General features: G+C 43.8%; 1 protein-coding gene across 2 annotated transcripts in view; it reads left to right on the top strand.

The window, feature by feature from the left end:
- The window catches only part of LOC143330245 (transcription initiation factor TFIID subunit 4), an 88,415-nt gene that overhangs the window by 27,163 nt on the left and 33,925 nt on the right, over window positions 1–27,327 (top strand). For both annotated transcript variants that reach the window (XM_076746681.1, XM_076746770.1), the window contains 4 exons: window positions 4,031–4,200; window positions 11,096–11,226; window positions 14,322–14,447; window positions 19,196–19,252. In XM_076746681.1, the coding sequence (XP_076602796.1) occupies window positions 4,031–4,200; window positions 11,096–11,226; window positions 14,322–14,447; window positions 19,196–19,252 (484 nt within the window). The remainder of the gene's footprint in view (window positions 1–4,030; window positions 4,201–11,095; window positions 11,227–14,321; window positions 14,448–19,195; window positions 19,253–27,327) is intronic.

Here is a 27,327-nt window from a genome sequence, read left to right as displayed (position 1 = left end):
AGTACAGCTACAGCCTTCTGTGTAAGTGCTTGTGTGTTTGTGTGTGTGTAGTTTACAGTACAGAGTGAAAGCAGCTGTCTCTGTGCCCCCCACCCACCCTCCCCTCCTCATCTCTCTGTAAACACTCGACATCCGCTGTAATCACAGGCGAGCCAGCCGAGGCCCTCAGCCCTCTGCCAACCTCCGAGCTCAGCCTCAGCCCCTCAAATCCAACCCTGTCCTACATGGTGGACACACATCCGTGCGCATAAACACACAAACACTCGCATAGTTGCATAGGAAAAGACAACACACAGACACACATGCAAAATATGGAACAAAACGTTTTGTTCACCGATCGCTGTTGCCAGTGGATTTGAAAGTCCACCAGCCCTTTTCCGTCATTTACCAGCAAAGTGATTTCATTCTGTCTTTGCGGTCATATCCTTTGTTGCTCTATAAATTGCTATGTGATGTGCCTGTTTTGCTAAAAAAGGCTTTACAAATAAATGTGACTCAATTAGAACTTAAAAGTGACCTCCCAAAAATTGTTGATGCAGAGACTTGGAAACTCAGCAGCCACAAGATTAGATTATGTTCAGACTGGGTGCTGGGCTGCTATAAAGTTGCTCCAAAAAACTCCATGAAGAAAATGGTGGCACTCCAAAACGCTGAAAGACAAAATAGAAAAGTTTGGAATGTTAATATATCTTTGTTGATAGCCACATCAAACCAAGGCTTCTTGACACACAGTGCACCTTCATCAGAACATCATCCACATCACACCGAGTCTGTTAGCACTTGTGAATAATTACAGCTCAAGTGTGGGTGGTCCGTTGAATTAGTAACAGCAGCATTTAGCTTGTCGCTCTGTTTATTGGCCCCTCTTTTGCCACCAGTGCTGTCATCCATTTGGGTCATGAACACATATTCAGCTGCCCAGTGAACCTCGGGCCGCTTTGTGGAGAATATTTCTCCAGTGGTTCGTGTCTCTCAGTGTGGGTGCAACAAGCCCTCATGGCCTGGGTGTTAGTCACAGGGATCAATCAGGACCCCCTGCCTGGGCACAGGGACCTTTATCCATGATGGAGGGGGTGGGGGTGGCAGGAGATCTGAATGCACCCCCCCCCATCCATCCCCACACACACAGCCTCTAAATGGCAGTGCAGTTCTCTCACCACCTATGGCGTGCCCTCTCTGAAACACAAGCTTGATATGGAAACGACATGCATATGTATTCATGTGACCGCCGGCTCCATGTCCTCGAGCCAACCCAAACCAATAACTGAGAGGCTGCTCTTTAGCTTCGGTGGAAGCTAATTACACCTCTGCTTTATTAGCGCAGAGGTATAGTCGGGAATATTTTGCATTTCATATCTCATTCCCTCCTTTTAATGTCAGACCTGTCTTTGGCATTATCATTTGATTTGAGCCCCGGCAGACCCGGCTAGCCAGAAATCAGACCATGAAAGAAAAAGAAGCACTCATAATATACCCATAATATCACCAGTGTTCTTGGATATAGGGTATGTTTTATGTACCTATACAACAGTTGCCAGTGTAGTAATCTCTCTCTCTCTTCTCTGCTGACGTTTTTCTTGTGTGTTACCTGTAATAGATTCTGTGTAGTTTTTTTTGTCTATTTCCACTAATACAGACAATCCTGACTGATGAAAACGAAGCACTTACTTTCCTCTCAGGGGTTGAGCTATATCACTGCTGTAGTTTTGCCAGCACAATGTAAAAAGAAGACTATTTCTGTGGTGTCATGGAAGCAAAGCCTGTTGTTCAATATAGAGAACTTCAAGCTGATATTTTGGTTTTCTGCCCTTATTGAAGCTTATTCCCTGTTTTATTAAGGTAACGTTGTCATTGTTATTTGTCTCATTTTTTGGGAAAAAAAAAGATTACATTGTTTACAGTAGCTACCAAGTTAGCTATGCTTCAGATTTCAATTCATGTTCTTCAAAATGATTTTTTAAGTGAATAATGTACTGAACCAGGTCATATCTGACAGGAAGACTTCATATAAGAGTCACATTCTGACGTAATCTAGGTGATTTTGTTGTGTTGTGTTGTTCTGTGCCAGCCTCAGAATTCTAGAGTCAATCTGTCCAAAAAGCAGATAAACTGCATTTTCATTTGCTCCCATATTATCGCTGTGTCTCCCATTTGTTGCCACCATTCACCAACATGCGAAAACCTATATCTTACAGTGCCGTGATGTAATAGTTGTATTCTACTGCGGTTGTTTTAGGGTTTTCTCTTCCTTTCCCAGCTTGTTGTCAGTACAGTGTTACACACATGATAAGGTCATCTACCTGTCTGCCACATATGAAGCTGTGGAAGTAGCAGCGATTCTTCTTTACCTGAGTGAACATGGCCTCAGGCGGGTTTCTTTTTAGGACAGGTTAAGTTATCCATGAGGACGTGATGAAGAAAGGGGGTATGATGGAGTATAATCCCATGTATCCATGCTTGTGTTGTTGTGTAGACTCTCTCTGTGAAGGCATAATTAGACTGAGAGCTGGAGGAGAGGAAGAAAATAGGAGAGATCGTGGACGTGTGTGAGGTTCGGGGAGTTGCTCTAATCGCCTTTGTCAACCTCCTGCTGTGGTGTCAAGTTTCATATCGGCTCTCTGCGGCCACACCACGGAGCAGGAGGGCCTCGGCGGGGTGGAGTTGGCCGTCGGTGTATGCTCACGCCATACACAAAAGCGCAGCAACACACGCACGAGCTCTGTCGCAACCAACATCAGTGGCATGAATGTAAATGACTGTGGAGGTGAGCCAGTGAGTGGCAAGAGGCCACTCTGTGTGTGTTCTGTGGTTCTTTGTTCCCTCCGTCAAAGCCACTCAGAAGATCCTGTGCTCGCTCTGGGTCAGTCCTGTAAGCACAACACGTCACCGCTCAGCTAATTCAGGCCAGAATCAGACTCATTACTTGCCAAGTACAATAATTGTAGGGGAATTTGTCCCGGTGACAACTCAGAGAAAGTCGCAGCCTTTCAACGATGTGGGGACCTCACTGACTGCCAAATGCAATGACCCAAACACAAATTATGCATGTTTACCCTCGTCTTTGTCTCTGACAATACGTAATAACATGTAAACAATGTTTTCCCAGCATTAGGCCTGTGAGAAATGACCAGTACATCAAGGAAATACAAAGCAGAGCGGCAAAGCGGTGTGCAAATACAGTTTGTTGACATTATTAAATAGCCAGATTTATCACAGCTCCGTGCCAATCCTCAGGAGCTTCCTAACCGAGCTTAACTCCGTCCAAATGCTCTCCATCTCCCTGCTGACACAAATAGACCCTGGAATGGGAATTCTGTCCATTATGACCAAAGCATAGCACTCACTCACTAAACTAATGCATATTGTCATCTAAGGAAATATTCATGAACACGAGCAGGATCTCAGAACTCATTTTGATAATGTTTGCGAGTTTGTGCACAAGGACCAAACTGAAATCTTTTTCTGTAGTGGATGGAGCCTTTCTCTTCTGGGTTTTCTTATTTTTTCTTACATTTTGTAATAAGCATATCCCCCCCGCACTGTTTCTGCCAACTGTGGAGGATGGAGACAGAAGGAGACTGTGTAGACAGACCAGCCAGTCACTAACGCTGCAACAAGGACACAATCCCTAAAGACGGCTTGCCAAGTGGGCCTCTCCCCTGTGCTATTTGGGTGCCTTAATCAGTGTGTGACCTTCACTGATTTTAGTAATCTTACCTTTAGTTCACCCTGAAGTGAAGTACCTTGTAGCTGCACGTCTATTTTGTGTGTTCTCTCTCTCAATCAAGATGTGTTCAAATTTAAAAATGTCTAATCCATAACCACATAAAGGACGTCAAAAGTGTCGCAGTGCAATGCATAGTGTATGAAACTCTCATCTACACTGAATCCGAACCACCGCAAATCATTCAGTGCATCCAGGTATTTCCTTCTCATCAACAGATCATTCAGTTGACGTTTTAATGCCTTTTAAAGCAGAAGTTTCCCGTCGTGTGTATGTTTTGCTCATCTCCCGTCTCTCGTGTTGCAGAGATGATGACGACATCAACGACGTAGCCTCTATGGCCGGCGTGAACCTGAACGAGGAGAGCGCAAGAATACTCGCCACCAACTCGGAAATAGTGGGAACGCAGATCCGCTCATGTAAAGACGAGGCCTTTCTCCACCCGGGACTGCTCCATCGACGAATATTGGAAACAGGTGAGATAAGTGTGCCTTGCTCGTCTGGCGAGTGAGGCAGTGTCGCAGCTCATCGACATTTAACCCGCTAGCCTCTCAGAAACCAGTGGTTTTTCTCGCAGAAGGAAAAATCTCATAGTTGTATCAGTGCGCTCCCACCCTCCCACTCCAAACAAGCCAAAACTGAACATCCAGGCTGTAGTAGTGATGAAATCACTATCTGTTGTCTTTTGTGTTAGGAACATGTTGTTTCTGTATTTATAGTGTCATCACTAAAGACAGTTTTGATTTTCTCTCCTACAGTGGTTCAGCCTGAGCCTTTTCTTGTTTGGCCTCGGTTTAAATTTGATACACTTAACAATTCTTTCACCTCCTTTAATGAATTCTTCAGTGGCTGTCTGAACTCACTGGACCCCAGGCACACACATAAATACTTTATGGGTTTGTCTTTTGAAGGCTGGCTGTCAGATTGTCCTCTGGACTAAAGGAACAGAGTTTAGAGGAATGAGACTTGGCAGTGAGATTTTGATTCTTTCTCTCTTTTTAGTGGATCTTGACACTCTGATAGCACACAGTATTGCGTGTGCTAATCGATACAGGCGGAGAAGTCTTGGTTTGTTTGCAGCATCACTGAGAGTGATAGTGTCTTCATTACCTCGTTTTGCTACAGGCAGTCAATTTTATTGCTTGAAATATACTTTAGGCTCTCGCTCTCCGAGTGAAACCCGTGAAAACGTATAATGAGCGTTATTACTCAAAATAAAACTGTGCCTAGCATCTTGCTCCTGTGCATCAGATCAAAAAACACACAGTATAATTCCACGTGACGGGGAGTCTAGCGCCCTCATCTTGTTTTATCTCAATTAAAGTATCTTTAGTGTAGCACGGAGGCCTGAGGGTCATGTTTCGTTACGTGGACTCTTGGCGTGGTTGTTATCCCGTCACCTTGGGGCAGAGGGGTTGTGTAAAAATATAAATCTTTCCTCAGGGGGGGCACGCAGCATGATACAGGGCAGGAGGCTAGGACGCCCCCTGCTGGGGAAGTGGCACTTATGCAGCTTTATTGTGTCAGTGATTGGCCTCTCCGCGCTCTCAGCTGACAGCAGTCCGAGGGAGGCTCCCCCGGCCTGCCAGCTCCACTCAATCAGAAAGCCTCGGCTGCTCCTCTTTACTGTACGAGCGCCAAGTCCGACCCTGCTCTGCCTTCTCATTTACATCCAGCTGAAACTTCCCGATGACCTTTCCTGCCCTCTGTTTGCCCCCACAAGAAGATGAGCTCAAGCATCTGTCTTTTCTTTGTTACTTTTGGATTTTCACATCAGAGGAGGTGTCGCCATGTGTTCCTTTTCTGCCTCTTTCGTTTTTTGAATACTGATTCCAGGACAGGATGTTCACTGCGTCTTTCTATCCCCTTCTTTATTTTCCTCTCCTCTTGTATTTATCCCCTCCAAACAAACACTTGTGCCGCCCTCCTCTCCCAAACCTCTCTCTCCCTCCCCTCATAACTCTTCAGGCTGGTCCTTGAGCTGGGGAGAGGAGTGGAGGGGGTGCGTAGTTTCATTTGTGAAGCAGCAAAACAGCACTCCCCCCCTCATCTCAGGAACCAGAACACAGGCACAGCTGGAGCTCTCTTGGAAAGCTCCTCAAAGTGATGATCGTCCACAGATACCTTAACGGTCCACACACACACACACACACACACACACACACACACACACTCATGCACATACGTGCACATGGGTTTATCACACACGTGGTCCGACACGACGGGACTGACAGGGCACTGATACACAGAGCAGGTATGCAACACACGACAGGTAACACACAGTCTTAAATCTATTTCATATGTCTTAAAATAATCAAATTCTAAGACCCGAAATCAAATTAGAGCAAGCAGTCATGCGTAGACTACCTCCTCAGCGTCACACTTGAATATCGTTTAATAGCACAAGCTAATGGCTGAAGAGAAATAATAGCATTGACACAAAAAATGGTTCACTCTTATCAGATGCCTTTCGTTCTCGAGCATTATGTCTTGTAACTTGAACATGATTCACTTTCAAAACAAAGGAAGTGCCTCATGCCGCGCTCACATCTTGTCATTTTGACCATGAATCTAGCATGACCTGCTACTGGGGAAAACACTGGTCAGCACAAACATGTCAGGGCTGCAATTGCAAGAGAAGAGCTCCAATATCTCTCTATCTGCGTCAGGAACAATGGAGTGTGTTTAACCAGTAGCCGCTGTTTCTGGTCTCTGGGTTCCTAATTTTTGGCCCAATGGCATTATCTTCTCCTGTTATAGCTACCAGTACAGCTACTAAACTACAGTATCTAATCTTGTCCAACTCTCTTCAACAGCAGGAGGTTGTGCAGTCGCTTACGTGTCACTTTGCTTGACACAAATGTTAGCTACTGGAGCTTGACAGTGAATCATCACTGAAGCAGACGCTGCCACTAAATAATCAAATTGCTACAGAAGCAGCTACATCCTGCCTTTATTTCACCATGCTGTGGTATTTTGATGCTACATACACTCAGATACACTCAGCCTTTGCTTTGCTAAACACAGTCGGACGCCTTTTTCAGGCTTTTCCTGCTTTGTCTCCTCTGTGTTTTTTTGAGTCTGTCTTGAATGCAGTTCCTGTTGGCAAGTCAAGTTAAAAGAATTTATGCATGAATCTGTGAAACCCTTATAGGCCCAGTGTGTAGCGTTTAGATTGATTTTTGGCACCTTAAAATGAGATCTTTATATCCACAGAGGGAGCGGCTCCTCCTCTATGGAGTCCACTGTGTTGCACTGCCATGTTTGTACAGTAGCCAAGAACAGACAAACGCCTTTTGCATTTTCAGCAGCCACCTTAGGGAAGGGTGAGGCATGGGTTGGTTGTAATCTGCGACCTCCCCTCTAGATTCTACAGTTATACACAGGACCTTCAGACGGCAGCACAGTTCACACTTTAGAAATACTTCAGTCTCTGGATATTGTTAGACTGTCAGGGATGGATGTCAGGAACTCTGCCCTGGAACTGGCAAATGATTGCTGGTCCCTATTTTTAAAAATGGGGTCTAGAGGAGGAATCAAACTGCTCAGGGAATGCCACAGTCCTTGAAAGGAGACTTTTGCCGGTTATGAAACGTCCCTTATTGACTGCAGGTCACAGTTCACAACGCCAAATTTTTACACTCTCACTGATCATCAAAGGGTCAATAGAATTTGCTGCTAAGGTCTGTGTGTGTTTTGTAGATCTGGAATAAGCTCATGAGCGTGTTTAGCACCTCGGCAGTGGGAGTATGGTGTCCAGAGGTTACTTTGTGAGCAATTTGTTCCCTGTACATTCTGAACAAAAAGCAGTGTTTGTCAAGCCCATTTAAGACGAGTGTGGACTGTAACAAGGATCTGTCTTCATGTGATGGCATCTCTGCTAGATTTGAGGTTGGAGTGGTCCTTGTGGCTTTACTGGACTCTGAGTCCTAATGTGGAGTGGAAAGGATTTCACCTGAGATCATGGTTCCCTCCAGGAAACGGTGAGGGGGGAGCAGCTGCTCTCAAGAGGAGTTCAGGTTTTTCGGGGTCTTGGGTTATGATGCATTTGTGGGCAGAGAAAAGAAAGAATCGCCATTGCAGGCGTTATAATTTAGTATAGATGGGTCATTCAGGACATTTTCCATGTTCACTGCCAGCTACTTTTCAGGTGGACCCTTGTTGCTATGGATACCATTCAGTTCTATACTAAGTAGATATTGAAGTTACCAGGTCTTAATGCAGATTGTGTCTCTCCATTGGATTACTTGATGTTGCCTGCTGTGTTGAACTTAATAAGCAGACAGCTACAGCACATGCGGTGCCGCATAGTGTTACAATCTAACTTTAGCCCAGAGTGTATGAAGAGCAGCATGACACACAGAATACGTGAAAAATATGTGCAAACTCATGAAAGAACTCCAGATACCCTCAATTAAGTCCTATGTTAATAAGCACTGCAAGTCTACAAGTGTTTACAAGTGGATGGAAAGGACACCATAGACCAGACCTGGGCATTTTACGGCCCGCGGGCCACATCCGACCCTCAGGGCATCCCTGTCCGGCCCCCGTGAGGTCAATTGTAAATTAGAACATAAATGAAAAAGTACTGTGTTGCTTTTATTTTGAAAAGCGTGCCGTTTTTAAAAAAAATTGACGTAAGGACGCACATGGCGTGGGTGAACAGCTACAAGTGTTGCTGGCCAGCTAGCCCTCAAAATGTCAGCTGATTTCGAATGCCACGTTTTCAACAAGACATGGACTGCTAAATATTTATGTACAGAAGTCAAAGGTAAAGCCGTGAGCTCAGTTTGTGGTCCACAGGTCGCTCTGTTCAAGGATTACAGTTTGAATCGCCACTATGTGACCAAACACGAGGAGAAATACAAGAAGTTGTCTGATCCAGAGCGTGCAAGGGAGTCGGATGCTTTGCTAGCTAATCTGCAAAATCAACAAGGACTTTTTACTAAACTGTGCACATCCAGAGATGCAGCAGTCAAGACAAGTTATGTCATATCCCACAAAATGGCCAGAAAAAGTGAACCGTTTTTTGAAGAGAATACAGACATTCAGCCAGATTTCAATGCACTTGTTCAAACCCAAGACAGACTGAATTTTTCCACTGAACAAGTAAAATGAAGTGAAAAACATTGAAAGCACATTTTGCATAAAATTGACCAACTTCTGATCTTTAACATACTACAAAACACCTTTTCAGTATTTGTGAAGATGAACATGTTAAAAATACAATGAAACACTGATGTAATGATTGTTTTTGTTTTTACTGTTCATTACTTCTATAGGACTATTTTCCTATTTGACCTACACCACAGTTTCATATATTTATAGAAATATTTACAGAATATCCTTTTTTACCAGTAGCAGCTAATCGAAATATATAATTTACTGCTTTTCCAATGGGAGAAAATTGATGTTGAGCAGAATTAAGTTCAAGTTATTGTTGGTTCAGCCCTCCAACACAGCTCAGGTTTCTCATGCTGCCCCTTGTTTTTCTGCCAAAAATACTGCTGAATTTCTTGAAATACTATATATAAACAAGACTTCTTTGGCACGATGCAAGTAGTGATCGAGCAACTTTAAACACAGTTTGAGATCATTGCATTGATCATTGCATTGATCACATTCCAAACTGCTTGCGTCTTGATCTCGATTATGTTTGTATCACCATGTGTTTGAGTCTTTAGCCAATTTTTTTACTTTCTGTCTCCATGTAGCTGTAAGGGTGCATTGCCCAAAATTTATGACCGTGTGGAATGTGCACGCCAGCTGCATGTGTAAAAAGTGGATGTATACGCAGATAGGGGATGGGCTTTTAGTTCTGAGTACGTGGACACATTTGCCTAAAAGGTCCAAATGCGAGTGTGCGAACTGTCTCTGTGAGTTTAAAAGTCATTTTGTGTCTTTATATTCCTCTAAAGGAATAAGAAGGAATTTTAAAGATGCAGATAGTCACAGACCTCAAACTTATAGAGTCTGTGCTGGCAGCTCTGTGTGGCTGTACTTTGAGCTAAATGCTAATGTCAGCGTCCTAACATGCTCACAGTGACAGTGCTAATGTTTAGCAGGTGTAATGTTTGCCTTGTTCATCAGCTTAGTTTAGAGAGTTTTGACTGACATGGTCGTCCCTAGAGGCTAAAATGCAACATGTCAACCAAACTGGAGATGTTACAATCTTCTGTGCAGGTTATTCTTGTTTTCTTTTTCGGTCTTTCATATAGAAAGGAAGCAAAATATTAAAGCTGCGCGGTTCATTCGTCTGTTTCTAGATCTGTTATTGGCCCTTTTGTGTAGGTATCAGCATCAGTACATGCTGAAGAGCGGTTGTTTTTCAAAGAAATGTGGCTGTTTTGGCTTTTAAGTGTCTCAAACACTCTCTGAAATATTAATGTCTCTGAGAGATCTTATTTTTTAGTGTTTTCTCTGACCTTGTGACATTGCTACATATATTGCCACTGTAATTATAAGGCTAACAGGGCTGCCTCCATCCATTTCAAAGCTTGAGCGGGTGAGGAGTATATGTATTGTTCAGCTGATTTAAATAATTGGTGTGGTTTACTTAAAAGGGTGCCAGAGAGAAAATTATGGTAATGGAATAATTTAAAAGGAAGTTGGAAACAGATAGTAACCCTACCAAAGTCTGTCCTCCTCTCCTTTGTTATGACTTCAGATGAGTTTTGCTCCAAGGAAACTAAATTATCCTTCTCCTACGAAAAGAGATGGTCAATGTCGTTTACACACTTGAAGGAGCTTAGCTAGTAAAGCCACTCTGGAATTTGCACTAAGACTGTGAAACAAATTAACTTTTCTGTATGATGAGTCCTATTTCTGGGAGTTAATTGCACATACTAATCCAGACAGTTGTTCAGTGTGAATGTGTGTGAGTACAGTGGGTGTGTGTGAGTGGAGGTACTGGATGACGGTTGTGGTTGTCTTCTGTTGGTGTGTGTTTGTGAGTAGTAGTGACACAATTACCTTCGACATGCTTAGCTGATGTTTTTTCTCAAAATGGCAAGTGGTGGAAGCAAGAGGCATGATGATAAAACAGTCGCTCTCAACCTCTTTATCCCAGTAGTAAATTAAAAGTGAGAATAAAGGTTATATTATAAAAGCTCCAACACGTTAAAGTGGAGGACCGACACGGTAAATGGGACAGAACCAGTGAGGTGAACAAGAAATGAGGTTTTAATTATGAGAAGCAAAAGTACTAACAGTACCTGTTGTGTGAGAAAGAGGTGTCGTACTTAATATTAGATTATACACTGATTGGAAAAGTTTCATCTGGTCCCAAATGTGTGTGTGTGTGTGTGTGTGTGTGTGTGTGTGTGTGTGTGTGTGTGTGTGTGTGTGTGTATCTATATCTGTCTTGCACAGCCAAGAAGTTTGGAGTCACGGAGGTCCCCATGGAGGCAGTGACGTTCATCTCACACGCCACACAGTCACGACTTCGTACTGTGGTGGAAAAAGTTTCTACTATTGCACAGCACCGACTGGACTCCTGTAAGGTAGGAAGAACGCAAACACATCATCACACACACACACACACACACACACACACACACACACACACACACACAGAGTGCTTTTCTGTGCTCCACTTATGCTGCACGAGAGGCTTAACCTGCTGCTTAACATACAGGTGACACTGGGAAAAATCAAATATCCTCTTTAATCTTCAGTAAAAATTCTAAATTCGTAGAGTATAATCGCAATAAGCCCTGCCTTGTCTCCAGTCGGGAGCGTTCCCAGAATGCACCACCCATCTGTTTGCTGACTTTGTGAAACGCAGCTGCTTTGTTATGTTAGCTGGTCATTAAAGTGAGGCAGTCAGACTGGATTTTACCTGCAGAAATGAACTTGCTTGCTGAGGCAGAAGGCAGGTGGGCACATAAAGTTGAAAATTCTACAGTATTTTATTGAAATTTCATCAAGCACTCATTCCAGCACTCACTGCAGCCAGTCAGCATCCCTCCCTCTCTGTTGCATGCACTGTACTGCTCCGGTCGGCTGTGGGTCATTAATTGCAGGGCTGGTGGTTCGATCTCGTCCTGTAAACATGTCGAAGTGTCCTTGAGTAAGACCTGAACCCCACATGTTGCTCCTGATGGGCAGACAAGTGCCTCACTTGGAGCTCTGCCACCATCAGTGTGAGGTTGAGGGGGTGAATGAGAAGCATATTGTTCCTTTTTTGGCAAAGTCTGTGTGGATCACGTTCTAAGAAGTGTGTCAGAATGAACAACTCCTTAGTTGTTTATTTTAGACAGCAGCACCACTGACACTTTAATCGAACATTTATGTTTCTCCTTTCAAATCCTGTAAATTATCCCTGAGAAATCCAACACACCCTTCATATGAATGGGCAGACTGATATGCAGGGAAATAATGTAATCATGATAATATGTAGGGAAGTCAATACTGGACCAAAACTCAGGGAGGAGATACTAAATCAGTGGAGTTGGGAAACAAACTTCATCAGGATATTCAAGCACACACACTTAAACACAAACTTGGCATGTTTGTATGCTCCCGACGTCGGCACACACACAGACACACACTGGCATGCACACCAGTGCACTTTTATCTGCCTCACACATAAACTCACAGACCAAAAAAAGCAGAGTTACCACTAACATACGCACATAAAAGTTCATGTGAGAAATCTTTCTTTACCCTTGAGTTGATAAACATGAGAGCTCAGACTTTTCAGTCAGTCAGCCAAAACTTGAGGTATGAAAGAACTTCTAAGCGCTCGTCTGCGCTCACCTGCATACTGTTCTCGTTATTGGTGGCTTCCTCTCTTGTGGCCCTTGAATGTAACTATATAACCACATTTAATTGGTGTGCATTAAAGCACAAATCCTTCTCAACTACAATCCCAAATCTTGGCGTTGTTGGGAGAACTGGGGGGGAAACTTGTGTTTTTCATGACACCACGAAGGGAGGAAGAGGAGGAGGAGGGAGCAAGAGCATCGCTACAGCTGTCCCCATCTTGTTTTGTGCTTCTTCTTCCTCTTCCTTTCGTTCGGTCTTTCCCTTTTTTGTGGTTTTGTAAATGAGGTGTGTGTGAGAGAGGCATGAAGCTCTGTGAAGCCACTCTGTTGACATCAGCGAAAAAAAAAAAGAGAGAGGAAAAAAAAAAAGAGAAAAGACCAAAAGACAAAGCGGCCTTAAAGAGCAACCGGGCTTCAGCGGCGGCAGCAGGAGCTACGGCAAGAGTGCGGGCTCAGCGCTGCAACAAAGAGGAAGGAGGCTGGATGAGAGAGAGGGGAGCGGGGGGGAGTGGAGGGGTGCTGGCGATGAGCCTCCTCTGATGTGTCTTTGTGCTCTGTGCCACCCAGCTTCTCTCATCCACACACACACGCAGACCTGACACACACACAGATGGAAAAGAGAGTGATATAGAAATCAAGTGCACGAGGAGAACAGAGCTGCAGAGGAGGCGCGCAGACGTACACACAAACATGTGAAATAAGCAATTATCCTATTAACTTTTGATGACCTACAAAAGTTGGCTTTTACACTTGCCTTTCCATTTCCCAAGTGGGAGGTGGTGCGCCATATGCAAAGAGAAGCTCGGTCTGTAAATAGAAAAAGTTGCTGTGCTGGAGTCTGTTGTTGCGTTCAGGCTGGTGTCGTTCCAGTTGAGCTGCGACTTAACGTTGGTTTAACCAAATGCGCAGTTAATGACGAGGGTGTTTTTCATGCTTATCAGCGGGGCATCCCTGACTTCTTTGTTGTAATCTTTGATTGTAATCATAGATTTTAACTGTGATGGGAGCCCGTCATGCTTTTTTGTATGCATTGGCAAGGATACTGAAATCACTTCCACCACAGCTGCAGTCAGCGCACACAATCACTCACACCCGGACGAGGTGTTTTATTCATCTGGTATCAGGAAACTGCATATCATTTCCACAAAGTTTTAATGAGTCAGGAAAAATTATAAAACCCATACATAAAATTCCCAGTTTCTTAGTATCACTCCAAACTAATAATGAGGACACACAGTGTCAAAACAGAAAGTGACACAGTTACATCCGCAGAGGAGCAGAGCTGAAACGAGTGGTTGTCTATCAACAAAATGTGATCTGCAGGCAGAATGGCCAAAAGAAACTGCTGCTCCCAACAAGGATTTGCTGCTGTTCTCTTTAAGGATTAATTGATACTGAAAATAATCATAGTTGCAGACTAAACAGTAGAACAACTGTCTTATCAAAAGTGATTATTCATCTGCTGTTCAGGCTGATTTACTGATGTTGAAAGACCCCCTGTATGTATGACAGTAATTACTATTTAGCTCCTTAAAGTGGACGTGACTACATGACTCATCTTGACAAACTTGGTCTTTCAATTTTCTGTAATTGATGTGAGACAAATATTTTATTACCACACTGCTTCCAGGGAAATAGATGCCCTAGTAATTTATTTCCCGTAGATGTAATTTTTATTTTTCGCGGTCATTTAGTATGTATAGATGGACTGAGGGCTGCCCCGAAGTTCTGAAATTTGTGCCCAAAGCCTCAGCGGCTCCCCTGAACGGGAGCCGTAGCTTCTTTCAACTGTTGCCGTCGCAGTGATTTTCTCTCTGTCTTCTCGTCAGGACGATGAGTGCTACGAGCAGTCTGCAGACGTTCGCTCTCAGCTCCGCTTCTTCGAGCAGCTGGAGAGAATCGAGAAGCAGAGGAAGGACGAGCAGGAGAGAGAGATCCTGTTGAAAGCCGCTAAAGTAAGTTATTGTCACCTCACCATCTGACTCTGTGTGTGTGTGTGTGAGACAGAGAGTTATGTCCCCATGCAACAGTGTGTTTTTGTGTACTGCGGTGTGTATGTGTGTGCATGTTGCTCCTGCGCAGGCCCTGACAGATGAATTAGAGTGTGACACCAGTGGATGAAGTGACCTCCCTGTGTCCTCCCAGGCTCCTGGCCCCAGGGCTCCTCTGTCCTGGCTCTTCCTCCCCGGACACAGCGGGGGGGGGGGGGCGGGCCTTGTACACTATGCAACCCCATGCACCATGTAGTCGACACACACTCACCCACCCCCCTGTACAAGCTTAAAGTGTCCCTCTATCACAAGCCTTGACAGCTCAGGTGAAACAGAGCATCAGTTTGGAGTGTCAGAGAGCTCACCATGTGCTCTACTCATATACTGTGTACGGCTTTTACATATGTTCTTCTGATCCCCTGGTGTCATGTGCCAGGAGCATCCTGTTGTGCACAGCAAGTGTTGCAGATATTAGTTCGGAATAACAGAGATAGTTGCTTTGTTTAAGCTTTATGAGGAGAAATTCGGAGGGAAAGTCTCACAATCCTGACTGCACTGCTCCATGTAGAGGCTGGGTCTGTAGAAACAATACAAATACACCACAGCAATAAGCTTTTAGCAGCAAAACTGTTGCAGACACATATAGAAAACTGCAGGCGTCACAGCTTTAAGCGATGAGACAATGAGATGATTTCCTTTTCCAAAACACTGCATATCTAAGGTGGCGATCACAAAACAGATCATCAGTGAATCAACAAAGTTCAGTCAAACCTGGGGAGCAGCTGTTTTGGCTTTGCCGAGTTGCGTGCACTTCATCTTAACTGTTACATTTCAAACACAATCATAACTACAGACACTACTTTTTACTGAATCTTGAATGCAGGAGAATTCGTGGATCTGTAATTAGTTTAGATTTTGTAAAGAGAAACCTACTTGCCTTCATTTCAACGGTTACCAGCTGCTAGCGCCTACGTTACTGCTGAGGCCGAGAATCATTTCAACCCCCTGGACCAGAGCAAGCTTCATATCTTCATATATTATTGCACAAACCTCAAAAACTGTAGTGATGATTGTATTTGGTCTAACAGTAGTCAAGTGTAAATCACATGACATAATACTAACATTTACATTAGCTGGTGTACAAGGCTACAGTATGTGGAAAAGTTTGTAGTATTGTGACATGCAGCTCCTCATAATGTTTCTGTTAGACCGTGCAAATAGGATTCAATGACATGCATCACAACAAACTCTCAAAAAAGGGCCAGCACTAATAGAAACGTTATGTGGTTTGTCTGGTAAGGCTTACTGTATATCACTGGTGTGGTCCTTTAGAAAGAAGCACCATTCACGTGGACCCCTCACAGTATAGAGGGTGTGGTCTCTACTTTTTTTTAACATCTTTCTATCCAGCGACATAAGTTGCCCTGTGCTTTGAAAAATACCATAAATTGTTGAGTGAAAGTATCACTTCTGTCCATTTGATGGATTGATCACTGTTCCACAAAGCAGTGGAACTTTAGCAGTAAAGTTCTGAAAGCTACTTATCTCCAACAGGGTCCTCGCAACGTTCCCCGTCCACTGTCCTGATCGCAGCCCTGTGCACGTACGGCCATTTGTTTATCAGTTAAAAAAAAGGTCTTGAAATTTGGAAAGATCACCACTGAACAAAAAAAAGAGAGAGAGAATCTTTTGCAAATGAAAATGCCTCGCGGTGCAACATTAGCAGAAAGCTAGGTTAATTTAATTAATTTTGAATGGAGCCAATGTCCCACAGTAAAGATTCTCATTGCAGCACACCTCACCGTCTTAATTGCATTATTACGCTCCGGTCCTGCCATGCAGGATATTAGAAAATCCTTTAGTAGATGAACACTGGCCACCAAGCCTCATGACCTGTCTGTTTTTTCTTATAGGGGAGACCAGATAGCCTCACTCCTGGTAGTGAAAAAAGACATTACCTCAGCAAGAAAGAGACACTGTGAAGTGCGTTGTTAAAAAAATGAATAGTGACGCTTTTATGCTCTCTGTCAGTGCCAGGTTCTACATGGGTGCACAGTGTAATCATGTTTTTTTTTTTGTTACTGTGAACAGTTTTCTTCATTAACAGGATTAGTGAAGAACTTTTGCAAATGTAGCCAAGTTCCTGTTGGAAGGGCTTACCTCGGGGCTATTTGGATTGCATGAGCATCTTTGAGTAGTTTGACTTCACCTCAGAGCCATGTCTATGGCTTTTTGGCCCCTGTTGCCATGGCGTTTCACTTCAAGGAGAAGTTTGGAAAGCGAATCTTTGCCTAATGATTGTACAAAATATTACACCACAACACCGCCTGAGAACATGCTGGTGTTTTTTTTTTTTCCTGTCTATTTAACCATGTATGTTATATCTTCTTCTGAATTATTATATGGACAAAGGGCAAATTTATCACATCTGTTGCATCATAACAGGGAAAATCCATCCTAAAACACTAAAAAACTACAGTTACTGATTATGTAACCATGGATGAAGCATCATTTATTCCTTTTCTTTTCTTTTGGAGGATATTTTTCATGCTCCTAGTGTTACCGGCCAAAACCCTAAATGTCATGTTTTGACATTTGTGATTTATAAAGGTGAAAGAGAGCAAACATTTGTATTTGCATTCTCCATTTTAGACCAATGTTCAACCATTACACTGGGAGAAATCCATCACTGAATACATGATAAACTTCAAAACTCCATAATGTTATGCAGCCAGAAGACATATTGCATAAGTGGCTCATCTCACTCTTTCTCAACATGCAACACTTGCCGTCATGTTTAAAAAGAGATGTAAAGTGAAGCTCCATATTGATTATTGGCTATTCAGAGGATATTTGTGTCTTTCACTTTCGGTAATTTGTAAAGCAAATGAGCAACATTTTGAGATAAATGTGTCAGTGATTACTGCGAGACGAGTGATAGCAATACAAGTTTCACCCACTGGACTTAATATTTGGGAGAATATATTTAGAGAATATTCAATATCAAGTTAACTTCACTCTTTCCACATACAACCCACAGCTAAATGAAACAAGTACAGCCCCATGGGGGTTTAAGAAGTGAAAGTAGACAAAACTAGTAAAGGTGGAAAAAGAACCCAACATGCCATCACCAAAAAACTCCTGGACTACGATCATATACTGTCGAACACTGTGTGGAGTGTGAAGTTTTTTCTTTGTTATTTAAGCACAGCGCACTCCGCTTCGCCACACCCAACAAAGCTTGTCAGCATCTACTGCCCAGTGCTCTTCTCCCCTCTGTTCTCTCCTGTAAGTTGGAAAATCAGGGCAGCTGACAGAGGAGATGTAAAGCATGCCAGTGGCACCGCTGCCCTTTGTAAACAGTCCATCTGTACCAACCCCTCCCACTCCTCCTCCACCCACCTCCCCTCCTGCCTGCCTGCCTCTCTCCTGCTCGGGCGCCCGCTAATTTGACCTCCTGAATAAGAATCCCACTAAAATAATCCCCTCCACCCCCGTCTCCTCTCCTCCTTCCTTCACAACAAGCCTTCCCCTCCTCTACGCCGTCCATTTAAAATATGACTCAAGTCTTGAGGGATGCTCCGGCCGACCGGAGGGCAAACACATTAGTCTTAGTTGCGATACCGACCAGTACGTGAACCGCCTGATATATTTAAAGCCAATTAGCAGGAAGGCTAGGAGGAGCGGCTCTCCATCCATGAGGCGGGGAAGATGAGGGGAGAAAGGGAGGTAGAGGGTTGAGGCAGGAGTGGGGGTCCTGCTTTGGAGGGAGGCCGAGCGCTCGCTCTGATTGATTTGGAATTGGAAGGAGAAATGAAGTATAAAACCACAATAGATATTCTTACTCTATGATGTTCAGAGTTTGTTCGGAAATATGTTGAAGGGCCATTTTATTGTCTTATCCTTTACCTTATCTTCTCGTGACACACCTTTTGAAATGTGTTAGTAAATTAAAAGACAGGTATTTAACTACATCGCTGTAATTTGCCAAAAGACATGTTGAACAATAAGCGAAAAACATGTTTTTTTTATGGGCCTGACCTAATTTTGGTTAATCCGGCAAAAATAAGACTACACGGATTATATCCAAACCCACAACATAACAGCACTCCGTGTGTGTGTAGTACCATAATCTGTCCGTATTGCCTGCAGTGGTCAGCCGTACATGTACGTTTGGCTGTGTGGTGAAGGATTCCCAGGGACAAGTACATTCACCCAGATCTTGGCTGGCTGATTAAAATAGAAGTGCTGTGTTGTTACGCCAGGGACACACACACACACACACACACACACACACACACACACACACAGCAACGGATGGCCACACTGGCTCACAGTGACACACACATACACAGCCACTGCCACTGATACTCACCAACATCCTTTGCCCTGTGTGTGTGTGTGTGTGTGTCTGTGATTGTGTGTGTGTGCTGGCTCGTGCAGAATTTTTAATAACCTCTTTTGATTAGAATCCCCCTGCAGCAGCTTATTTAGGGCTGGATTTGGAGCGGGTTTAAAGGCCACCGCCCCCCGGGGGGCGCTCCATTGCACTTCTCTGAATTCAAATACGATGTCCTTGACACCTCTGTATCCTGTTCCCATTTTGCACTATTTTTGCTGCAGCAGCAACAGATGAGTAGCGATGGGGGGGTGTGGGGTGGGCTCCTTAAACCAGCTGTTAACCTGTGTTTTTCCCCCCCTTTACTCCACAGAGTCGCTCCAGGCAAGAGGACCCAGAGCAAGCTCGACTGAAACAGAAAGCTAAGGAGGTAAGCTGCTGCGGAGATCATTACCCTTGACATTTCCCCGACTCCAGCGTATTAATTTTTCATGCCTCACTACATATGTAATGCCATTTAAAGTCGGACTTAAAAAAGTTTGAGGAATTATTCGCGGCGATTGATACCCATGTGTGGAGAAGGATTTTCTGCGCACCAAAGACGCCCTCCTCTTCCTCCACCCCCCTTCTTTTTCTTTTATTCATCTGTTTCAGCCTCTTCATCTCGCACCAGGTTGAATTTTGACTTAATAGAGCCCATTGTTTGACTGATGGGCGATCAGGGGAAGGTTATACAATCGTAACGGTCGTTGCCTTTGTGGGTTTATCCAGTATTCATTTCTTCATCTCAGTCCTTTTTCTTAATGATATTTGCTAATGCCATTTTGATGTAATGCAAAACCATAATATCTGTCTCTCAACCTACTTCCGAAGTCGTGGCTTCAAAGAGAGAAAACAAACATTTTGTTTTCATTTCTCTTTGGAAATGAGTCAAATTGCGACAATAGTTCAGTACGAGCATAAAAAGAACAACTGAAAGGTGAATGAGGCTTTCAGATAAACCAATTCATGCTCTACGTTAACTTTTGCTGCTGCAGAGTAAAAAAAGTTATTTCCTTCTTCAAGTAATAGGCCAAGTCACAACATGTAGTGTTACAAATTGGGAAATGTTTTACTGATGTCGTGCACTTCTGTTGGTGGTACGACTCTACATCCTGTTCATTTTAAGTGCAGGTCTCGTATATGGGAAAATTCCCAGTGGACCCCAGAAAGTAGACCACTCTTCTTTTAGTGGTTGGTTAATGTTGTTTACGCAAAACGAAATAGTTCTGTCACAGCGGAAGTTTGTGTTTGTTTTTTTCTTTGTTTACTCCAGAAGAACTTCACTGGGTGCTTTCAGTCCTTGGCTCGCTAACAAGGATCAAGAGGATTGTGTGGAGCTTCCATAGAGTAGTCTGAGTAGGCAGGAGGATAAAACAGCCACCATTCACCTGTTGTTGTTGTTGTTGTTGCTGTTGATGTAGAACTTCAGAAGCAGACGTGGTTTCTTCTAAGTCTCATGCTCTTTTTAAAGAGCCTTTTATTTATCCAGGTAAAGTTTACTGAGCACGTATGCACTTTTCTCACTAACGCCCTAATTTATACTTAGACAGTTCTGCAATTTTCCACCCGACTGCTCCCCAGTGCAACCACTGTCTTTTAATGTCAGCCGCTCAGCCATTTACATTTAGTTGGAACTGTAAACGCCTTGCTCCAGCGCTGCTCAGTGTTTTTATTTGGCCAAACTACTAAAATTTTAAGGATTTACTTAGCCAGTCTGCGGTGTTGAACTTGTGACCTTCAAGTGACAAGTGGACTTCTCTTACCTCTGGCTACTGGTAGAGAGTCTTTTCTCTGCGTCTCTCCTGGACATTTCTTTCTAGCAACATTGAGCCCTGCTGCAGTTTAGAACATTCACTCTAGATCTCAGCCTACCCATAAGCCCCACATATGCAAATGAAGCAGCGTAATAGGCAGCGTGATAGGTTTAGCCCCAGGGGCCATGTGATCAAAGTGGATCTCCTCCCTGTTAAGTGGCAGTCCGCTCGTCATCTGGATACGGCCAGATTAGTGCCTCGTGAGGAGACGCTGTGTGCACGTATGCACATTTTCATTTTCATCTGGAATTTTAAGAAGGTGGTTTGGAAATTGTTACTTTATGTAATGCTTTCTCCCAAGAGAGACTCCCTACCCCCCAACTGACCCCCCCCACCTCCCAACACACACACACACACACACACCACACCTCTCTCCCACCCTCCCTCACCTCTTTCTCTTTTGCTTAATGGCCGTCGTTTCTCAGCCCCCGCGCCTCTCCGGTTTTCATCACCTGAGCTGGCTGTTTGTGTCACTGCAGAGTCTGTCGGCAGCTCGCACATCTGTGCAAATTTCATCAGGATAATGAGCCCGAGCTACTCTTCCAGGCGACGGGCAGAGGAGCCAGCCTCTCTTTAAGCTCCTCTTCGTGGTCACGCACACATGCGCATACAAAACAACCACCGCCACCAAACAATCATCATTTTGGGGAGATGGAATTACGACGTGTTATATACTTGAACCAAGTGTTGGCGTGCAAATTGTGCTGGCGCATGATTTGCTTTTAAAAAGGCAGGCGCTGTGTGTCATGAAACTATGGTTGCAGATCAGTCCAGCGGCCTGGCGTTAATCTGTGATAAGCAAATGATGGCATGAATGGTCAACCTCAGGTTGACCGTCAAGTCAAGTCCATTTCACTTATATTGGCCATAATCACAAATTTGCCTGAAACCACTTTGTCATCTATACATGTAACACCTCCATCCTTAGAGCCTCAATTTAGAGGAAAAACTAATAACAATTAGTCATTTGGCAGACGCTTTTAACCAAAGCAACTTACGCACAAATTCACACTGATGGCGCAGAATCAGGGACAGTTTTGGGGTTCAGTATCTTGCCCAGTGATACTTCAGCATGTGGACTGCCGAGGCCAGGGATCGAACCACCGACCTCCTGATTGGCGGATGACCGCTCTACCTCCTGAGCCACAGCCATAACCGAATTGTTAGTTCTCACCATTTCACATTCTGTATATCTTAATATACAGAACAAATGTTTAGATGAAATAGATCGTTACTTCACAATCTAAATGTGCTGTTTGGTGGAGCCCTGAGTCAGTTTCCCAGTGGGATCCACCTCCTGTCCTCCTGAGCCTGCTGGTCAGTCAGTCCATCCAACACTTTGGTGTTTGTGTTTTTGTGTAATCCCTAAAGTTTTTGTCATCTTTCCTTCAGTGCCTCTATCAGGCCAAATATCAGAATCTAACAGGCTGATTGCCATGACTTTCATGGAGCACATTCATTCTCCCCAGCAGATGAAACATGTCTATTGTGAGCAATAAGAGTTTTCTGCTTGTGCCACCTTCAGACACAACATACAGTATCTCAACTACGCAAATGAATTTGCCATGAACTTTACAGAGCAGATTTATGCTCCCAAAGGGATAGCACATTTGGTTTTTAATGATTCCTCATTAACATGTCCTTTAGACCTGGTCTCAGGATAAACTCAACTGTGATATTAGACCCAAAAAATACCAAAATTAACTGTATAGTGTTTTTTGTCCAGTAGTTTTGTATTGAGGGCTCGGGAACATTGTAGGCTCAAGGTGTCGCTGGCAGGGCTCTAGGATTTTAGTCAAACAACGCTACTCATTGTGTGTTTGCACCAGCAACCTAACCCACAGCCTTGTCACCAGCAGAGCAAGCTGGTCAGATAGACGCTGGCAGAGGTTTTGCGTGTGAGAGAGAGAGAGGCAGAGCGGTCTAGCGCCTCTGTTTCCTCCATTCACTACCATTTGGCCGAAAGGTCAGATGGGCTATTTCAGAAATGCCCCCAGTGAAAATCAATGGGCAAATCGTGGAGCTCAGTTCCTGTTTGTTGTTGTTGTCGTTGGTGGGTCTGTGTGTTCTGTCTGTTCCATCACTGAGGTAGGAGGCCAGGCAATGCCTAGTTATTGAGAGTGAGACAATGAGAGAGAGAGAGAGAGAGAGAGAGAGAGAGAGAGAGAGAGACAGAGACAAAGAGATGGAGAGAAAAGGAGACTTGGGGGGGAGAAAGAGAGGGGAGGCAGGGAGAGATAGAGAGGGAGTTAAGGCCAGTAGAGATACATCACAATGTCAGACACACAGACACACTGCAGCCACAGATTCATCATCGCAACCGCGTCTGCAGGCACAACTGGACACAGGAAACGAGTGAACTGGAGAAGAGGAGTGGAGCAGGGACAGGCAGAGAGAGACGAGGGGAGAGGAGAAAGACAAATTGGCTACTGCAGCTGGCCAAAATCTGTCCAAAAGCCCCTGTTAGAGCTTGTCCAGCTGCTAAAGCAAACCACACTGTGCCAAGAATGCTAATATTTCCACTGAAGAGCATTGTTAACGCGAGTTGGTTAAGGACTCAAACTATTGCTCTTTCTCCGGTCTTCCACTCTACCATGCCCTCGCAGAAAGACTCATCTTCTAGCTCAGAGGGATTCCAGAGGACTTGTGTGAAACAGAGAGCTGTCCTATAGGATTCTCAAAGGTTTTTGTCCGAATTATTTTCCTCAAATATTTTTTGTCTTCAGGCAATGAGAGATTTTCTTTTGCCCATTTCGATGCACCAGCATGGCCTGAAATATCTCGAACCTCTACCATATGAGTTGTGCCCTGGCTCAACTTTCAACCTTGCATGTTATACATCCTTCCCTGCTGCACAAACACATATATGTTGGAATCTGTGAGTTGTATTAGACGGATACTCACATGACACATGCATAGCCATGGTTAGATTTAGCATATTTTGCCTCATTGCTCATGTGATAAAGCACTGTTCACATGAATGTTGTGTATGTTATTTAACCCTCAACCCCCCCTGCTCTGCCAGCATACATTAGGTCTTAATGCACACATACATGTTTCTTGATTGGCCTGGCATCCTCCACAAGTGGCCAGGTCATGGAAATACTGGAATCCACCCACACTGAAAGCTCCATCAGCCGGAGCCTCGCGCTTCTCCAGAGAGGAGAGGCTCTTGTGTGTCAGAGGACAATATAGCAGCCCCTTAGTTTTTATTAGGCCAGTTATATCTGCGAGTTCATAGGCTCTGGTCCTCTGGCCCTCCACAAACTGCTCAGCTCAAAGAGGCGCTCTCCCCTATTAGGCAGGCCCCAGGGCAAAAGCCTGCTACCCCCTCCACGTTCTCTCCCTCTCTGTGCTGACTTTCAAAGAGAATTCCTGCTGTTTTGTGCGTCCCAATTCATAGTTGTTATATTCTTGTCTTCTGGCCTCGCAGATACACAATACCTTAATATGAACAGAGCAGCAGCATTCACGGTCAGCTCGTGGGATTGTGAGTTGAAGAACGTTACGCTCGTGTTCGCCTCAAGTGGAAAGATCATGTATTTTTAAACCGGTTTCTTTTTCGCAAATTAGGTTATGCATTAGTTTAGCAGGTGTCCTTTTACTTAATAGAATTTCAACTGAATTTCTATGTTTTTTGAAAGAGGGGTTGATGTGGATAATTTAATTATCACATAAGAAAGGTCTGTTTTGTAGGTCCTAAAGATAGTACACTAACCCTATTTTTATTTGTTGCTTTGTTGTCGGTAGTCTCAACTTCAGTTTTTCTTCACCTCAAGACATATTACGGGAAAAAAAAAGAAGCAGGCTTTAAAAGTACCTTTGGTGTTCCTGTGTGTTTTCGAATATTACAAAGTGCTGTAATGAGAAGGAAAACAACAAAAAAGGAGATTTTTTTTTTTGCCTCAGAGGGAGATAGCGACTCGTCTCCTCGCTGTAAAAGCCTGTAGGTTCACTTTTCTCTTTGTGCGCGAGAGCACTCCTTGGGACTCAAGCGACAGGGGAATTGGGCATGCTGAGCTACGCTGGTGGCGAGGTGCCAGCCTCCTGTGCCTGAGATATAAGTGAGAGGGAGGCAGGAGGCAGGACACGTTTCAATTAGGCAACAAACACCGCACACGGAGGATGGAAGGGGAGAGAAAAAACACCGCACCCTCACCAGCTAACTTCTCCCTTCTGACCTCTCCCAAAAACATACTTCCCTGAACCTCTCTGCCCCACCTTTTCTCTTCTCTCCCATTTAAAATCAGAGGTGTCATTTTTGTGGAATTCATATGGGAAGGACAGTACCGGGGGTCTTTGTGAGGTGATGCTAAGTGTGCCAGCTCGGCCTGCATGTTTCCATTAGATTGTCATGTTGGCTAATTAGAGAGCGGCAGCATGATTCACCTTGTTAATTAGGAGGACTTGCACACCATGTGCCTGGGGGCGGTGTTGGGAAGAGGAGCCCAGCCTCAGAGCCTGCTAGTCGCCTGCTGCCTATGAAGATTCCCCTTCTCATCTACCTTCCTTTCACTCCTTTTTTTTTTTGATTTGGAAATGAATAAATCATTGACATCGTCCTCTCTCGGAGTGTGAATATCTGAGTTCTCATCTTTTCCTGGATGCAAATTAGGCGTGATCAATAGAAGGTGACGAGCGGCGAATCTAAATGTTAAAAAAAAAAGAAAGAGAGAGACGGGGAGAGAGAAGACTGCTAGACGAAGCACGCCAGCATAGAATGAGACAAAGCGAGAGAACATTTAAAGCAGGAAATTTTCCCTTAGATAAGCAGTATTTTTAATGATCACCACTCTCCTCTCAACGCTCCGGTGTAACACCGTCAGATTCTGCTTAACACTGATTTCTGGCTCCTTCATTAAATACTGTTCCTTGGCAAAATGTGCCGTGCAAATGTTATTATTTATAAAAATAATACTTACTCCGAAGTAAAGGCATCAAGTCTGTTAGACACATTCAATTTATCCACATATTTCACACAGTCTCCCTCTACACGGTTTAATTCCTGCAAATAAGTTGCAGATGAGGAGGAACCGTAGGGTCATGATAGTGACACTCACATAATGACCTTAGCTCCAGGGACGGCTGTTGGCTCTGAATAATTGGTCCTTGGCCCTGGAAACACTTCTGACATACTCAGCTTCAGAGGAACACTCTGAGCCAAGACTATTAGCTCATGCATGTATTTTGAATTCATCTCCATAGGTAAAATAATATAATCACAAACAGATTTAATGGAATATTTAAGGGGATTTGTGTGTGCTGGAAAAGATCGTGAAGCACAATCTCAAAGAATTTTTTGATAGATGTCTTCGATCTGGATTGATTTATTATCTGTTATTCAAGAAGATTGGTATCGGTATAGAATTGTTTTAAGTGTTGTGTTTGATAAAAACAGTAAAGGTTATGATGAGAAATGTCAATACATACTGCACTGAATCCATGCATGTGACTCTACTGTATACATTATACATTCAACATTGAATACAATACATTTCAACTTCATACCTTTAAGACTAATTAGAAATGACAGCTCACAGTGCAGCACCGAACACCACGCACACATTAGACATATATTTTCATATACAGCGTCAACATTCGAATGTTTCCTCTTGAGGAACGCTGCCATATGTAATTACTGAGTTCTGTGGAGGAAGTCGTACACGTCTCGATCCAGTTTTAACACAAAGACTTGCCTACATTAGCAGTTTGAGACTGAACTCATCTCTTTGTAGTGTCTGACTGCAGATGGAGAAGTGAAACGTGATTGGTTACTGCAAATGGCCCTTCTCCCTGCAGCAAACTAACTGCCAGGCACTTCACATGAAGAAAGGCCTCAAGATGCAGCTCGCAGATGTTCATGTAATGTTGGCCATGTGGATGTCAGGTGAATGAGATCCATGGATTACAGACGTGCGTAAAACACATACTGTACATAAAATGTCAAAACACTCTCATGTGAAGTAGCAGGGAACGCACACTGCACTGCTTTGGATGCCGGCACTTGAAATAGGTATTTGAAACACAAAATCATTATTTGTAATTCGTATTTGATGAATTCAAGAAAGAATATCTGTCTTTGCCTGTTGCAAATTCCATAGGGCCTCATTCATGAAATATTTATACACACGATTTTGATCTTGCGTGCGTGCACACAAACAAAGAACTTTTTGAGATGAATCAGTGTTATTTTTCATGCAGCATCATAATGTTCTGACTTATCAGAGAGTGAATGAAGTATAATTAATATGAAAAGGCAATGGTTTGCAGCTATCAAGCAGCCGTGCGAGGCTGTATGAATGCACAGCTGATATTAGCATGCTAATATGCTTACAGTGACAATGCTAACATGCTGATGCTAAGCAGGTATAATGTTTAACAAGTTCACCATCTTAGTTTAGCTCAGCGGTTCTCAAACTGGGGGTCTCTGCACCCCCCTGTAGATGACCTGGAGGGTGGGAACCATGAAGGTCTGCGCACAATACATTCTCACTCTCAACTCGTCACAGCTTGGTCAGGACCCCTTGTGGTCACTTTTTAAGGCACGAGGTATGCCTTTAACCTAGTGTTTCAATAGGCAGGGCTCTGTGTTCAACTTAACAATTTTAAATATACAGCGCCTGGTTGCACTTTTAAAATCAAGCTTACT

The sequence above is a fragment of the Chaetodon auriga genome, chromosome 1 (genome assembly GCF_051107435.1).
Source record: "Chaetodon auriga isolate fChaAug3 chromosome 1, fChaAug3.hap1, whole genome shotgun sequence".
Taxonomy (NCBI): Eukaryota; Metazoa; Chordata; class Actinopteri; order Chaetodontiformes; family Chaetodontidae; genus Chaetodon; species Chaetodon auriga.
The sequence above is the reverse complement of the archived record's forward strand: the minus strand, read 5'-3'. Positions and strand labels throughout refer to the sequence as shown.